This window comes from Squalius cephalus (assembly GCF_949319135.1).
Source record: "Squalius cephalus genome assembly, chromosome: 1".
Classification (NCBI taxonomy): domain Eukaryota; kingdom Metazoa; phylum Chordata; class Actinopteri; order Cypriniformes; family Leuciscidae; genus Squalius; species Squalius cephalus.
Window position 1 is genome coordinate 68,935,303 of NC_137122.1, and position 18,205 is coordinate 68,953,507.

At 41.4% G+C, this 18,205-nt stretch overlaps 1 protein-coding gene across 2 annotated transcripts in view; it reads right to left on the reverse strand.

Annotated features, from left to right (window-relative positions):
* Positions 1-16,004: 16,004 nt before the first annotated feature.
* The window catches only part of LOC307165356 (uncharacterized protein), a 31,302-nt gene continuing 29,101 nt past the window's right edge, over positions 16,005-18,205 (reverse strand). The window contains exon 4 of one of the 2 annotated variants that reach the window (XM_079882910.1): positions 16,005-16,232. In XM_079882910.1, the coding sequence (XP_079739036.1) occupies positions 16,018-16,232 (215 nt within the window). In that variant the 3' untranslated portion in view covers positions 16,005-16,017. The remainder of the gene's footprint in view (positions 16,233-18,205) is intronic. The other variant, XM_079882911.1, reaches the window with a different exon arrangement.

The window sequence follows — 18,205 nt, forward strand, 5'->3', positions numbered from 1 at the left end:
CATCTATATCATGTTCCAAGAGATGCGTCTGAGTCGGAGTATCTGAGAAAAGAGTTGGAAAGTCATTAATTAAATTAATTAACTCAACACACTTGCCCACAGACAAGTGTTGCAGCAACTGTGGAAGTTGCTTCAATGTCTCAGAATTGTGCAAACGCGCACGCAAAACCCCATCATCAGGAGCTCTGATCTCCTCTTGCTCCTGCGCTGCCACCGGAGAAACAAGAGAAAAAACAGGAGACAGACTAGCGTCACTGAGAGCTACAGGCTGTACAACAGTTTTACACTTAGATGCATCTGAACGTTCGTGATATAGCTTAAGAAGGTTAAGGTGACATAACTGGGTACTTTTCCTCCTGTCTGGAGTGGCAATTTCATAATTTACATCTGAAACCTTCCTGACAACAGTGTATGGGCCAGAAAACTTCGCTTGCAAAGGAGATGACAAAACTGGCAAAAGAGCCAGCACCTTATCACCCACTGCCAAAACCCGACGCTGAGTTTGCTTATCATACCGCTCCTTCATTTTAGACTGAGTGTTTGTTAACTTCTCACAGGCCAACCTCCCCGCCTCATAAAGACGTCTCCTAAAACCATTTACATAATCACACAAAGCTTTTGGTGGCTCCTTGAGGTCCAAACCATCCTTTAGGACAGCCAAAGGTCCACGTACAGAGTGGCCAAAGACTAAATCATTTGGGCTGAACCCTGTACTTTTTTGAACCACCTCCCTAGAGGCAAGCAACAGCCATGGCAAACCTTCCTCCCAGTCACGTCCCAACTCCATACAATAAGCACGGAGAAGGGACTTCAGTGTCTGGTGGAACCGTTCAAGAACACCTTGGCTCTGAGGATGGTAAGCAGAGGCTTTGTTGTGTTTAATGTGAAGCTGACATAAAACCTGAGCAAAGACACGAGACATAAAATTGGAGCCTTGGTCAGTCTGGACAACCTTTGGTATACCAAATCTAGAAAAAAACTGAGAAAGAGCCCTTACAATGGACCTGGTAGTAATAGAGCGTAGTGGGTAGGCAGCAGGATAACGGGTTACCTGACACATTATGGTCAGCCAATACCTAGACCCACCTTTAGCCATAGGCAATGGCCCTACACAGTCCAACTGTAAATGTTCAAAAGGACCAGCCACCACAGGTATTGGATGCAAAGGTGCAGGCTTAATAACCTGATTGGGCTTTCCGGTCATCTGGCATATGTGGCAAGTTTTAATATAAGCCGCAACATCTTTCTTTAATTTAGGTCAATAGAAATGACGCATAATGCGATCATATGTCTTTCTCACCCCCAAATGCCCCAACATGTCGTGAGCAGTCTTCAGCACCAGCTGTCAAATGATGGTAGGCACAACAACCTGAAACCATGGTTCCCCCAATGAAATGTTAGTTGAGGGTGTCCATTTTCTTACTAGCAAACCATCTAGAACAGAATAACCATGAGCCACACTCTCAAAACACTCAGCAGGAACAGCTCGCTCAAACAACGAAGACAGAGATTGATCTGCATGCTGTTCCTTAACTAGCTCTTCTTGAGAAAGAGTCAAGGGAAAATCTGGCAAAGCAAACCTAGTATTTTCTGCAGTAGCCTTAATTTCCAGGGCCTCCTCCTCAGCACGACTAGCAGCGCGAGTCACAGCACAAGCAGCAAACACCTGAGGTAACTCTTTAAAACAGTCATCAGATTCATTCCTCAACTGAGGAGAATCAGTCACCACAGGACTAGGATTACTTTGCCAAACACGCCCTCCAGCCAGATTATTCCCTAATATAACCGACACCCCATCAACAGGGAGGGCAGGGCGTACTCCCAACTCAACCTCCCCCTCTACCAACTCAGAGTAGAGCACAACCTTGTGTAAAGGGACTTCTAAAGTAGTAAGATCAATACCTCTCACCAAAAGAGATCTCCCAGACCTTGAGGAAGAAGAAAATGGCAAAATATACTCCAAAATAAAGGACTCTGATGCTCCTGTATCTCGCAAGATTTTTATAGGAAACTTCTCCTCATTGCCAATTAGTGAATCAAATCCATCTGAAATAAATGGAAAGTAATTAGGCTTCAGTTTGCTAAGAAGTACAACATCTGAATTAACAGGCGACAGCAGGTTTCACAAACGAAAAACGAGCTTTGTTCTTTGACTTCAGCACTGGACAGTTCCCTTTCCAATGACCTTTCCCTTGGCAATAACGGCAAACTTGCTCTGCATCAGATGTAACACCTGACCGGTCTTGACTAACTGGTAGAGGATTAACGTTATCAGTTTTATTACGAAAAAAAGACACGTCTCTTTGTCCATTTGCTGAACGCAGACGTTTGCCAAAATGAGCTTTATGTGTTAGTTCGTATTCATCTACCAACACCGCAGCATCGGCCTCATTAGCAGCCTGTTTTTCAGCAATATATATCGCAACACGCTCTGGCAATGTGTTCTTAAATTGCTCTAAGACTATCAAGTCTGTCATGTTGTCAACTGTTTGAACATTAGAGGCGACGCACCAGCGTTGGTATTGTAACCGCAAATCTCTCGCAAACTCAACATTAGTTTGATCTAAACGTCTTCGCATACCTCTAAAGCGCTGCCGATAGGCTTCTGGAATTAACTCGAATGATCTTAAAACTGACGCCTTTATAACTTCATAGTCTTTCGCATCATCAACACTGAGCGCGGAAAACGCTCTCTGTGCTTTCCCCGTAAGAGTGCACTGCAACATAAGAGCGTGATGTATATCAGGCCAACCCTGTGCGTCTGCCACCCTTTCAAATAACACAAAAAAAGTGTCGACATCCTTTTCATTAAATGAGGGAAGAAGCCGTAAACTAGTAGAGATGTCGAGCTTTGAATCCCCTGAACCAGGCATTCTCCCTTGTTTAATAAGATCCAAACGTTCAGCTTCAAGTTCAAGCTTTTGCCGTTCTAGTTCTCGTTTAGCACGTTCATTTTGTTCGTTTAGACGCAGCCTGTCCATTTGCATTTGATGTTCCATCTTACGATTTTCTACCTGTAAGAGTAACAATTCTTTTTGTTCAGAAAAGGTTAAATTTTCAGCATGACTTGGAGTCGGAGGAATTTTTTCATCATCATCCTCAGATGCATCGCCAGACGCTTCCAATAAACCCTTGGCACACAAGGCTGTACTCACTATACTTTTTATCTTTTTTATATCGCTTACTCGTAAGCTCTATGTTCTAAAGCTCTAATGACTAGCAAGTTCTATTAATTGTTCTTTCGTCAATGCATTTAACAAAACCTCAGAGGGTTCGTCCACAAACGTTTCGACCGGTGCCGCCATTCTTCAAACAATTAAGATCGCTATTATCATGAACTCAAATGAACATACCAAATTACAGTCTATAGTCTGAATGAATTAAACATGAGCCGGGAAGGCCAGCGACATTTCCAAAAACCAAATAACCATTCCCCTTAAGCATACAAAAATACCCCATACAATTTAACTAGACGCGGATCTTCAAACAGGTCTGCGGTGGGATGGATTAAACACAAAGCCCGCAGGAATGGTTAAACAACCAGTAATCTGGCGATTTCCCCAATACCTCGGTAGTGCCCCCGAGACTAATGCTCTAGCCCCAGACCTGTTCAAAAACAAAAAACCACACGTCCCACAAAACACGCAACCTACAATGTAAGCACAAAAAGAAAGGTTATGCCTAACTGATTAAATACATATCGCTGAACTTACCCTCTATGTCCGACATTCCCGTATAGCAAAGGTCACTAACAGGCGGACCGCGGTCCGGGTCCGGACCCAGAAGCCGTCCAATACGGACCCGGACCTACAGCCAAAACCATAGGCGTTTTGTCCACAAACTAAGTCCTTTGAACAAAAAACAATAACAAAAGAAAGCATAAAGCCTTTCTTTAAAGTGAATTTCGTTTTGTATTAATTGTATCTTAATTTTAATCAATGTTTCATTATAAATAAGTAAATATAAATATAACTTCTCAGCTGCTCGCTTGCAATAGTCACAAGCACAGTGACAGGCTGGTAGCAGAGCAATCAATTCTGTGAATTACACTGCGCAAATAAAAGTAATAGCAGGCTACCCATCGGATGAAGAAGGGTTGGCTCTCCACAGAACAATAAAATATTAATTTTTATTTCATTTTATTTTTCGTGTTCGCATTTATGAGGAAAAAACAATGTTACAGACGCGACCGCTCTGTACGGCACTTAAAGACTGTTTTAAAACGTCCACAGACCTCAAATAGAAAGCACAAAGCCTTTCTTTAAAGTGAATTTCGTTTTGTATTAATTGTATCTTAATTTTAATAAATTTTTCATCAACCAATTGATTTAATAAGTAATAAGTAGGCTATATAACAGACAATAGATAATCATGACGGAGGCGCCGGTGACTGAACTGGGTTGCGTTTCCCGAAAGCATCGTTGGCAACTATGGTCGCAAGTTCATCGCAATGTCCATTGAACTCTATTGGTAACGACGGAACTTGCGACCATAGTTGGCCAACGATGCTTTCGGGAAACGCACCCCTGGAGTGCGTCTCATAAATGAACCGAAACTCAACATAAGCCTACTTGCCTCACAGACCTGATAAATACATCTATAGAAAGCTTGAATTTTTAAAAAAGAACAATTCAAAACGAAAGAAAAAACAGACTGCTCTCTGCTTATGTAATCCGTTAGTGTGCATTTCTCTCTGGTGCCTTCACTACTGCGTGCCTTCATAACTTCATCTTTCCATCCGACACTGACAGAAAACACTTGTTTATTAATAAACAATTAAAATGTCTGCTATATTTTACATAGGCCTATTCATAATCATTACTTTCGCTGGTTCTTTGTGACAGCTTTTAGTTGCTTTATTGGCAGCGCCACCCATGTTACATGAGCGTCACATCCGCACCGCACCGCACCCCGCATTTATTTAGATTTTTGTCTGAAAATACGCTCAAGTCCTGTTAAGACTTGTAGCCTATATAAAACCCATGAGAACCGTGGGGAGTGAAAATGTGAAGCAGAAACGCTTAATGTCAGATAACGTGCATAATAATTGGACTTTGGGTTCGAGTTTTTTAACCGTTTTCAGTGGTTATGAGGAGCAATATGAGAGAGAAATTTGGTAATCATTATTTAGGTAGGCTACATTAAACCACGTCATGTCATATTGTCAACATAGCTTATGAAGCTGAATAGTGGGTCATTATGTCTAATAATGATTTTTGAAAACTTAAGGCTTTCTTCTTCATAAAACGAGTCATCACATTTTGTATAGGCTACATTTTTATTTTATTTACATTAGTAAGCAGGACATCGTCTTTTTCAAAACATGACATGAGCGAAAGAGGAAAAAAAATGAAGGCGTCATTGTACCCAGCACTTCTGAAAATGCACTTACGAATGTGTGTCTGTCCCCAGCACATTTCAAACCAAACTGACGCCCATGGCCAAAACAGAAGGTTATGATTTTAAACCGGACTAGGCGCTTCTATTTTCACTGGCACAGCTTTTGTAGTCTTTATGGTAGTGGTGTAGCGGATGATAAAACTCACAGACCAATTGCATGCGAGTAAAGACATCCCACGTGATAACCCTCAGCCAATCAAGTTTGAGCATTCCAGGCAGTAAACATTGCGAGTTTACGGTGCAGACAGATGAGAGAGAGGCAAGTTACACAGGAAAAGACGGTAGAAATAAAAAAGAAAGATAGCGATACATGAGGAAACCAAAGGGAGCGAAACAGGCGAGTGAGGCGGATAAAGTTGAGGAAAAGACTGAGGCGGAGAAAGGGAGAGAAACTGACGAGTGAGGCGGAGGAAGTTGAGAAAAAGACGAGTGAGGCGGAGAAAGTTGAGGAAAAGACTGAGACGGAGAAAGGGAGAGATACAGACGAGTGAGACGGAGAAAAGGAGAGATACAGAAGAGTGAGACGGAGAAAGGGAGAGATACAGAAGAGTGAGGCGGAGAAAGGGAGAGATACAGACGAGTGAGGCGGAGAAAGGGAGAGATACAGACGAGTGAGGCGGAGAAAGTTGAGGAAAAGACTGAGACGGAGAAAGGGAGAGATACAGACGAGTGAGACGGAGAAAAGGAGAGATACAGACGAGTGAGACGGAGAAAAGGAGAGATACAGACAAGTGAGGCGGAGAAAGTTGAGGAAAAGACAAGTGAGACGGAGAAAGGGAGAGATACAGACAAGTGAGACGGAGAAAAGGAGAGATACAGAAGAGTGAGACGGAGAAAGGGAGAGATACAGAAGAGTGAGGCAGAGAAAGGGAGAGATACAGACGAGTGAGGCGGAGAGATACAGACGAGTGAGGCGGAGAAAGGGAGAGATACAGACGAGTGAGGCGGAGAGATACAGACGAGTGAGGCGGAGAAAGGGAGAGATACAGACGAGTGAGGCGGAGAAAGGGAGAGATACAGACGAGTGAGGCGGAGAAAGTTGAGGAAAAGACAAGTGAGACGGAGAAAGGGAGAGATACAGACAAGTGAGACGGAGAAAAGGAGAGATACAGAAGAGTGAGACGGAGAAAGGTAGAGAAAAATAAGGAACAAATGGCGCTCTCCAAAAAAAGAAAAGTGGACAGTGAAAATAGAGCATTTAATCCAGAATGGACAGACTCATTTCTGTTCATACTTCCGACTGGGAGCACTAAACCAGTGTGTCTCATATGTTCAGAAACCGTGGCACTTATTAAAAGTGGCAATGTGAAACGCCATTATGAGACAAAACATAAAGGTTATGAACAAACATACCCACTCAAATCTGAATTAAGATCACAGAAAATAAGTAGTCTCAGAGCCCAATATGACCAGTCCACCAGGATCCTGAGCCACACATTCACTGCCCAACAACGTGCTCATGAGTGTTCCCTCAGAGTTGCTTGGATTTTGGGTCAACACAAAAAGCCATTTACTGATGGAGGGGTTGTCAAAGAATGCATGAGTGCAGTAGCTGAAACACTACTTGAGGGAAAACAAAAACAAGAGCTTTGTGATAAAATAAAGCAAATACCCATGTCAGCATCATCTGCCACAAAGAAAAGTGAAATATTAACTCAGGATGTGCTAACCCAGCTAGATGAAGCCATGCATAAGGCACCATGTGTAGGCTTAGCTGTGGATGAGTCCACTGACATGTGTGACAATGCTCAGCTGTTAGTGTATGCCAGGTTTTTCAACACAGACCAGAAAGCATTCTGTGAAGACCTGTTAGGTGTCACTCCCCTTCAGACCAGTACAAGAGGAGAAGACATCTACCTGGCCATTAAGGAGATGTTAACAAAAAGAGGAATAGAGCCAAAACAAGTGGTTTCAATAACCACAGATGGAGCCCCTGCTATGATAGGGAGAGAGAAAGGAGCTGTAGCAAGACTGAAAGAGGACAATCCTGAGCTCATAGCTTACCATTGCATCATTCATCAATCTGTCCTCTGTGCCTCCCTGTCAGATGAGCATGCTGAGGTGATGAATACAATGATGAAAATGATCAATTTTCTCAGAGCATCCTCTTCCTACCAGCATCGCATGCTTAGGGAATTCCTCAGAGAAGTTGATGCCAATGCTGATGATCTTTTGCTGCACAACAATGTGAGATGGCTCAGCAAAGGCAGGGTGTTAGCGCGCTTTTGGTCCATCAGGAGGGAATTAGCATCTTTTTTGGCAGAGCTAAGAAGTCAGAAGGCAACACAGTTTTCTCTCTTTATAGAAAATGAGAAATGGATGGATAATGTGGCCTTTTTGGTTGATATCACTTCACATCTGAATTAACTGAATTTGAGGTTACAGGGCAAGGACAATTCAATTTGTGAACTGATGACAGCTGTCCGCTCCTTTCAGAGGAAACTTGAGGTTTTCAAGGAAGACCTGCAGGGAGACTGTGTACACTTCCCAGCAGTGCAGGAACAGGTTCAGGGACAGAGAGATTTGTCTTCTTTTGTTAACTTTATTGATAAGCTGATTGTAAACTTCAGCAACCGTTTTGACAGCTTCAGCTTTGGAGAGCAGCTCACCATGTTCATTCAGAATCCATTTCTGATCACAGATGTCAGGGGGTTCTCGAAGGAAGTCACACAGCACTTTAAATGGGTAAATGCTGGGCCTCTCCAGATGCAATTGGTTGATCTCCAAGCAGATGTGGCCCTGAAAGAGCAGTTTGTAAGAACTGACCCTTCCCTTTTCTGGCTCCAAATGGTCCCTGAGACAGCTTTTCCAGGTCTGAGGAAAGTAGCCCTATACATCTTGACCATGTTTGGCTCCACATACAACTGCGAAGCAGCTTTCTCCACAATGAACTTTATCAAAAATAAATATCGTTCCAGGCTCACGAATGAGCACCTTCACATGTGTATGAGAATGGCCCTGACTCCATTCAAGCCCAGGTTTAAAATCCTGGCAAGACAAGCTAGAGCTCAATTCTCTCACTGAGCAAAAAAGTGGGGGAGTGGGATATAAGATGGGAAGAAAGTGATACTCTAAAACTGTTCAATTGTTAAGATGTGTTGAGATTTATTATCTGTAAAATTGGTTGAGACTGTTGAGTCAATATGTGAAACAGAAAAGGGGACATTTTCCTCCCTTTTATTATTCTGAAGTTAAGCACTTTTTTTGAACATGCACAATTTTCACATTTTATTTATTTTCTTATTTTGAAATGCAGCCCTACTTTTATATAGTTAATGAGAGAATATTATACATATCTACTACAGTCATTCATATATGTTCAGTTCTATGTTATGTGACAATAAATATTGTCAAAAAGTTTTTGAATTTTACTGAATTCATTCGATTTGTCAGTCAGGTATTGATTACATGCAGATGTTGTTACAACTACTAGGCTACTTGAATATATATGACACTAAATAGTTAGACATTATGATCTTCCGGACCTTTGCTTCAAGAAATTTTCTCTAACTGGACCTCTTTAAATTTTAGTTGAATACCCCTGCCGTATAGCCTCCAATTACAATAGAAAGCACACTCAGCAGTTATTTACACTGACACACACACAGCAGTTATTTACACTGACACACACTCAGCAGTTATTTACACTGACACACACACAGCAGTTATTTACACTGACACACACACAGCAGTTATTTACACTGACACACACACAGCAGTTATTTACACTGACACACACACAGCACAGTTATTTAGACTGACACACACAGCAAAGTTATTTACACCGACACACACTGCACAGTTATTTAGACTGACACACACAGCACAGTTATTTACACTGACACACACAGCACAGTTATTTACACCGACACACACAGCACAGTTATTTACACTGACACACACAGCACAATTATTTACACTGACACACACACAGCAGTTATTTACACCGACACACACACACAGCAGTTATTTACACTGAAAACCACAGCAAAGTTATTTACACTGACACACACACAGCAGTTATTTACACTGAAAACCACAGCAAAGTTATTTACACTGACACACACACACACACACACACACACACACACACACACACACACACACACAGCACAGCTATTTACACTGACACACACACACACACACACACACACACACACACACACACACACAGCAGTTATTTACACTGACACACACATCAGTTATTTACACTGACACACACACACACACACACACACACACACACACACACACACAGCACAGCTATTTACACTGACACACACACACACACACACACACACACACACACACAGCAGTTATTTACACTGACACACACATCAGTTATTTACACTGACACACACACAGCAGTTATTTACACTGAAAAACACAGCAAAGTTATTTACACTGACACACACACACACACACACACACACACACACACACACACACACACACACACAGCACAGCTATTTACACTGACACACACACACACACACACACACACACACACACACACACAGCAGTTATTTACACTGACACACACATCAGTTATTTACACTGACACACACAGCAGTTATTTACACTGACACACACACACACACACACACACACACACACACACACACACACACACACACACAGCACAGTTATTTACACTGACACACACACACACACACACACACACACACACACACACACACACACACACACACACAGCACAGTTATTTACACTGACACACACACACACACACACACACACACACACACACACACACACTCACACACAGCAGAGTTATTTACACTGACACACACAGCAGTTATTTACACTGACACGCACAGCAGTTATTTACACTGACACACACACACACACACACACACACACACACAGCACAGTTATTTACACTGACACACACACACACACACACACACACACACACACACTCACACACAGCAGAGTTATTTACACTGACACACACAGCAGTTATTTACACTGACACGCACAGCAGTTATTTACACTGACACACACACACACACACACACACACACACACACTCACACTCACACACAGCAGAGTTATTTACACTGACACACACAGCAGTTATTTACACCGACACGCACAGCAGTTATTTACACTGACACACACACACACACACACACACACACACACACACACACACACACACACACACACACACACACACACACACACACACACACAGCACAGCTATTTACACTGACACACACACACACACACACACACACACACACACACACACACACACACACACACACACAGCAGTTATTTACACTGACACACACATCAGTTATTTACACTGACACACACACACACACACACAGCACAGCTACTTACACTGACACACACACACACACACACACACACACACACACACACAGCAGTTATTTACACTGACACACACATCAGTTATTTACACTGACACACACACAGCAGTTATTTACACTGAAAAACACAGCAAAGTTATTTACACTGACACACACACACACACACACACACACACACACACACACACACACACACACACACAGCACAGCTATTTACACTGACACACACACACACACACACACACACACACACACACACACACACAGCAGTTATTTACACTGACACACACATCAGTTATTTACACTGACACACACAGCAGTTATTTACACTGACACACACACACACACACACACACACACACACACACACAGCACAGTTATTTACACTGACACACACACACACACACACACACACACACACACAGCACAGTTATTTACACTGACACGCACAGCACAGTTATTTACACCGACACGCACAGCAGTTATTTACACTGACACACACACACACACACACACACACACACACACACACACACACACACACACACACACATCAGTTATTTACACTGACACACACACACAGCAGTTATTTACACTCACACACCGCAGTTATTTACACTGACACACACACACACACACACACACACACACACACACACACACACACACACACAGCAGTTATTTACACTGACACACACAGCACAGTCATTTACACTGACACACACACACACACACACACACACACACACACACACACACACAATTTATTTACACTGACACACACAGCACAGTCATTTACACTGATACACACATACTTGTTTTTGCTACGTCGTGGGGACTCCTGACTAGAAGGGTACACATGGGGACAGCAATTTCTAAATACAATAAAGCCATAATTTTTAATCAGAAGTGTCTGGGGGAATTTTTGAATCCCAAAAATCAACTTTTTTTTACCAGAAATTCTTAATTTTAGAAAGGTGACTATTTGTCAGGTTTTTCTATCCTGGTGGGGACCTGCCTATTGTGTCTTACCCCAAACCACCACGGAGGGGCGCTATTATGAGTTAGCTGTAGGTTATCTAGTTTTAATACAAATTTAAACCTGTACCAGATTAACAATAAATATTAAGTTTAGATCATCATTAAAGAGTTGTTTAAAAGGGAGAATTGTCTATATTTTTATGGATTTTTACTTTATTTTACAATTTACTAATTCCCATAAACTCTTGTATTTGAATAGACCATTTGTATGGATGTAAACAGTAGCTGTGTCCCAATGTGAAGACTGCATCCTTCGAAGGCTGCGGACTTCAAACGATGCAGCCTATGCGTCCTCCGAACGACACTCCATGTAGCCTTAGTAGGATTTCCTAATTGTGCAGCCAGTGTTCCCGATTACCGCTCCAGGCGCCAAGCAACGGTGCGAGAGTATGCTGCCATCCTGATAATTCATTTGATATAATTGAGTAAACAGCTATGGAGCCAGAATTGGCTATTGTCATTTTTATGTTTTATATTTTACTGGAGGACATGGTATTAAGGATGTTTCAGGTCATGTACTTTCGGCTTAGCCGAAGATTCAAATGTTCATTTATATCTTACCTTGATGCGATTTTGTAGGCTAGTGTATTCTTTAAATGGACCTTGGTAAATATATTTACACAGGTTTTCAACCCTATTTGAATATAAAACTCAGTTGAATATAAACAGTCCAGTGCGGATGTTACTCCCGCTCTTCATTGGCAGCTGTCAATCACTGTTGCTAGGCGACAAGAACAATCCTCCGTAGGCTAGACCGGTCCGAGCGCTTCAGATGCGCCCTTTGAAATGGGACGCTGTAGTTAGCAACAGTTTGTTAATATTGTGACAATAGGCCTACATTTACTTTAATTTTCAAAATAACCAGTGGTGGTATGTAAGGAACTACATCGTTAATACTCGAAGTGATTTTCCCACACAGGACAGCAACACTACAAAATTATGTTATTTTACAATATGATGCATTGTTTTACAATAAACTACACAAAAGTATATAGTTTAAATGTATCAACCTTGAAAATATTCAGAAGTAAAATGCAACATATGCAGTAATATAAAAGCAGAACCATCATAAAAACTCTGACAAGGTTTTTTTTCCTCCAGAATTCCTTTACTTTTACTCTTGATGCCTTAAGTACATTAGAGTATGCAAGATAAGTTTGCTTAACTAAGGTTTGAAATATATGACTAGTAGTTTTTCCCCAATGCAGTATTAGTGGTTATTAAAAGTACTTTAGTGTAATAAAGTATCTCAGTATTTATTCCATGAGTCAGTCCTGCAAACCTGTTGGTAGACAACTAAGTAGGTAGTGAAAATATGCAGTCAAACACTCTGGAGAGCATCCCAGATGATGTCCCACCAGCAGGAGGCCTTACCAGGGTCTCTATTGTGGAGCCCATCCCGTTCCAGCAGCACACCAGGGTCTCCCACTCAGCTGAATAAAACTCTACATAATATATAATATTTTATGTACTGTAAATTTAAATGTTTATGTTGATTTTGAGATGTTTAACGTATGTTGTAAATAGTTGGGGGAAAAACGTTATAGAAGAATTTGTTTCATGTAGAAATTATGACTGTGACTGTGAAAAACTGAAAAATAAACAATGTCCAGAGCAATGAATTCTCTTTTATTTACACATTTAAAGTTGAATATTTTTTTTTTCCTTTTAAAAAATATAAGTGAAAAAAGTTAAAGAATATATATATATATATATATATATATATATATATATATATATATACATACATATACATATTTCTTAATCATTCTTTCAAGAAGAGAAAACAGCCTGTCCATTCTCTCCAGTGCTCTCCTCGCCTCTGCAGTCCCATGTCTTCTCTAATCAAGTCCAAAAACTCGTCCTCTCTGTCTCGCCTTCATCGTGGTGCTGATGCTGATGCTGCTGATGCTGATGCTGGTGCTGCTGCTGCCCCTGGCTCCTCCTCTTCTTGGTCACACACAGCTGAACTCGGCCCTGGTGTGTCCTCAGGGATTGAGGCAATGAGGGTGCAATCATCTCATCCATGAGGACAAACCAGGGCCAAGTGTCAGCAGTGGGTTTCCCACTCACACCCTCTCCTGTCCCAGGACACGTGCAATCCTAAGGCAGAGCAAAATAACCATGGCTTGTTAACAACAACAGCACATACATTTCAGCAAAGATGTGATCTCAACTTTCTTACTTTGTATTTTTAAAATCATATTCATATTCAGAAATCATATTCATGAATACTCAAATTTGGTTAAAACCTTTGTAGACATAGCTTGCATGACAGCACTACAAAAACACATACAAGTGAAACCCCATTGCCTTATCTACTGCTTTTCCTATTGTTGTGGGCTTTATAGGGTGAGTGATATTTCTTATTCACACAAGTTAGACAGACTAGTGCAAATATTACAATAAAATTTAATTTAATTTATTTAGTTTATTTATTTATTTTAAATTGCAGTTTAATAAATTGAGCTGTCTGCTCCTTGCTCCCTGAAACAATTATTAAACTATTAGCTCAAGTTTTGCCTCAGACCACCTGACAAATGAAGCCACGCAATGGTGAAGGAGTTAAGATGAAGTTTATAAGAAAGAAAAACTTGTGGCTTTTAACTCAGGTTTCACTAGCTATTTGAGTAAATGAAAACATAATACTTACATTTAAATGTGAATTTGCCGTCCACCAGCGAACTCTCGGCCGTCATTTATTTATTTATTTATTAATAAAAATGCTGTCGTCACCGCCGCGCGATGAATTATGGGGTAGAATAGGGTAAGATAGACCGCAAAGTGTCCATTTATGTATCCTTCCTTTCACGGGGAAACGAAGGGTGCATTTGGCGTCGCTTTAGCCTTCGTCGCGCCGCGATGACGCAACCGGCCTTCGAATACGGACTTCGGAGGATGCAGAATTGAATTGGGACAGCCTTCATCGCGCCGCGGTGACGCAATCGGCCTTCAAATGCGACCTCCGAAGTGTGCAGCCTTTGAATTGGGACATCCTTCGTCGCTCCGCTGTGACGTTTCGACGCGCCGCTGTGACGCAATCGGCCTTCAAATACGGCCTTCGGAGGATGCAGACTTCACATTGGGACACAGCTAGTGACAACAGCCTCACCTCACTTCCTGTTTAACAGGAATCTATTTTTCTTCAACTGAGAATCTGAAAAGGTCCACATTTTGATAAATAAGACAGTCATGTTGTATGACAAGCAGGAAATGTTCACGGGTATCATTGTGTTTGCTGAATAATAATCTGTGCATACTGGAATCTGAATTAAAACACGAGCACATGCTGGCATTCAACAGGGTTGCAAGATATATTGCTATTTGTGTTTTTTCTTATTCGTCATCCTAAAAATTTGTCATGCACAGAAACCTATAAAACCCAATGAGTGCGATGTGTATTAATGTGTTGCGGGATAATTCACAAAACAATACAAAATGTAATCTTTAAGGAGTGAGGAAGATTTTGTTGTCCTCTCTCTTCTTAAAAAGAGAAAAAGAAAGAGGAAATATAGGGTCCATCCAACAATCCTGAGATCGTAGAGAGGAAGAAGAGTTTACTGCAGGATTATCCCGAACGATTCGAGGTTTACTTCAGGATGTCAGCGGCTCAGTTTGAAGCTTTGCTAGCGAGACTGGAGACACATATTAAAAACAAGACCACCAAGTTGTTTGATCCTGAATAGTTCTAGATTTTGGCGTTCGATTGTACGGTGGCTGTGATTTGTCAAAACACCTCTAAAATATTTGCTACGGATGCAAAAAAACAGAAAAATTGAGACAGACAAAAGTTTCACAGGCAGTGTGTAAATGTGATAGACACAAAGTGAGGTCGTATATTTTTTAATGAGCGAGAATTTTGGACTCAAGTGTGTAAGGACTTTACGCTGTCTTTTTTTAAATCCTTAAACTCAACACAAAACTATCTGTCTGTATTATCTATCAATCTGTCATCTGTATGTCTTTATATCTGTCTGTCTATCCATCTATCTATCCAAGTTTTTTTTTTTTTTTTATACAAATGTGCCACAGTTTTGGACCACACTTCCCCAAGAAAAGTTTGAAAATTTGGGTAATTACAACAAAAACAAGAATCTACGATTTCTTAATGCTCTTGAACATTTATTTAACTTGTGTTTTGAAACACATTTTGAACATCTTGTTGCCTTCAACAAACAGGAAGAAGAGAAACATCTAGCTAAAGGACCTTTTCTTCTACATTTTTCGCTTTAAGGCATCAATACGATTCTTAACATAAAATTTCACCCCCTCCCAACTTCTCCTCCGAAGTGCTGCTGGTGACCTTTCAATGCAGTCCATGCACTGGGCTTTACCAGGAACCTTTCCAGAGTGGATGTAGTCCATCAGAGTTTTTTCCACAGCCTGGATCTCTTCTTTAGACCACTTTCTCCGTGGGTTTTGTGAAGATACTGAATAAAATAAAAAATAAATATTAGTAATTGTGATTGGGATAAAAGTAATTGTTATCCCACACGACATAAACGTGAATAACATATCAAATAAATACATGATAGTAGTATTAACATATACCATGTGTCACTTTTGGGTTAATATTTGATTGATTTATGACCCCTTGTCACTCATGATTGACAGGTAATCCATGTGTCAAAAACAGGGTCTCTGATTTACAGTGCCAAGTTGGCTGGGATTTGCGTCTTGATTGACATGTGAATACTCACACCTCACCATATGCCAATGAAGTTTTTATGATAGGGTCTTTCCTGGTATGTCTTTTCACACCTACGTCACTACCTACACCATGGATTAAATAAGGTTAGGGGTTGCAGTGTTAGACACAGAAGACATTCTGCATCTTTTCCTGTTACAATGGCTGCTCCGGGAACTCCTAAAACCCCTAGAAAGGTTATGTGTATTTCTCCAACAAGAGGACCTGTTGAAATGAGAGAGGAACTAACTTTTGCACCAAGGAAAAAGCAAAATGTTAGCTTGACAAAGTTTCTTCATGAAGACATAGCTAACGTGAAAAGTGAGTTCCCATTGTCTGGTAAACGTGTGCTGAGATATGCGTTTGACAAGGTGCTGCGTATTGTGAAACTCTACACTGCTGATGTTGGAGACGAATTTACATGGCATACTCCATGTCTGATTTTTCAAGACAAAGACTGGTTTCTGTTTTTCAACTACGTTTGGAGAGATTTGAACGACTGTGGTGATGATCCGTTATATGTCGCCGAGTGGGATGGATCAACTCCTAACACAAGATTTCGGGTGGTCGGGGACCACAGTAAAAAGCTACCAGACGACTGTGTTTATATTTTTTGCTGTAACGACAAGACAAAGCTCAACGTACATGCCTGGCCTATTCGAGAATCTGAGCATCACACGTGCTACGACATGAAATTTCTGTTTCAGTGGAGAGATGTTCGTATGCTTGACAATATATTTACAAGCATAAACAAGATGTTTAGATGGTGTGACATGTATGATCGTTACAGTTCTGTAAAGATGCAATTGTTTCACCCTGAGAAGGGCGTTACCAACCCTGAAGACCGCCTCTTAAGCCCACCCACATATTACAGTCATTAAAAACGCGTACGGATCGGTACAATCGCAACATTCATTCACCATGTCTCACGGATCTACACCTGTCTACTGCTACAGCAACACCCCTGAGACTGCCCCAGCGATGCCTGATGACAATGCCACACTGTTGGAACCCCACCCACAAACCTGTGACAACAGTTGGTTGGATAAATTTTGTATGGATCTAGGATATCACAACCTGACCTTCCTTACAACTCCATATGGCAACACCGGTGCCATAACTGGAGCTGCGGCCTTAGCAGGAATTGATGACACAGATAGCTGTATCCGTTCTGACGGGTTCAAAATCATAAAAGCAACTGTTGTGGTCCTTCTGGAACACGTTATCAACAAAAAGCTGAAAGAAATCTGTTTGGGGTGTGAAGTGGATCACCCAAGTCAGATTAGACATTCCTGTTTGTTTGAACCGGACCCCTATTTCTTTGACGCCTACTTTGAGGAGCTGACACGTAATCTGGTTAGACCAGACCTTAAGCACATCGTTGCTCAAGCATTGAGTCGTTGTGGTTTAAGGGTTCACCCTCAGAGGATTCAGGGGTCAGTGGATGCTATTTTACACGAACTGCGTGACGAGGTTTTCATTGTGGAGAAGCTTCGTGAAGTCAGAGAGAAAGTTGTGGACGGCAGCAGTGAACAAATTGTCTATGATGCTGTGGACAGCTGGAAAGGTATTGTCCAAGTTGACTGTTTGTGACAACAGCATGGGGAACACTTGTTTTGCAACTGGACTGGCTAAGTGTCTACTTAAACAACGTATTAGATGTGAGATGACCACCTTGTTGTATAACAACATTAATGAATGTGCCGGTTACTGTAA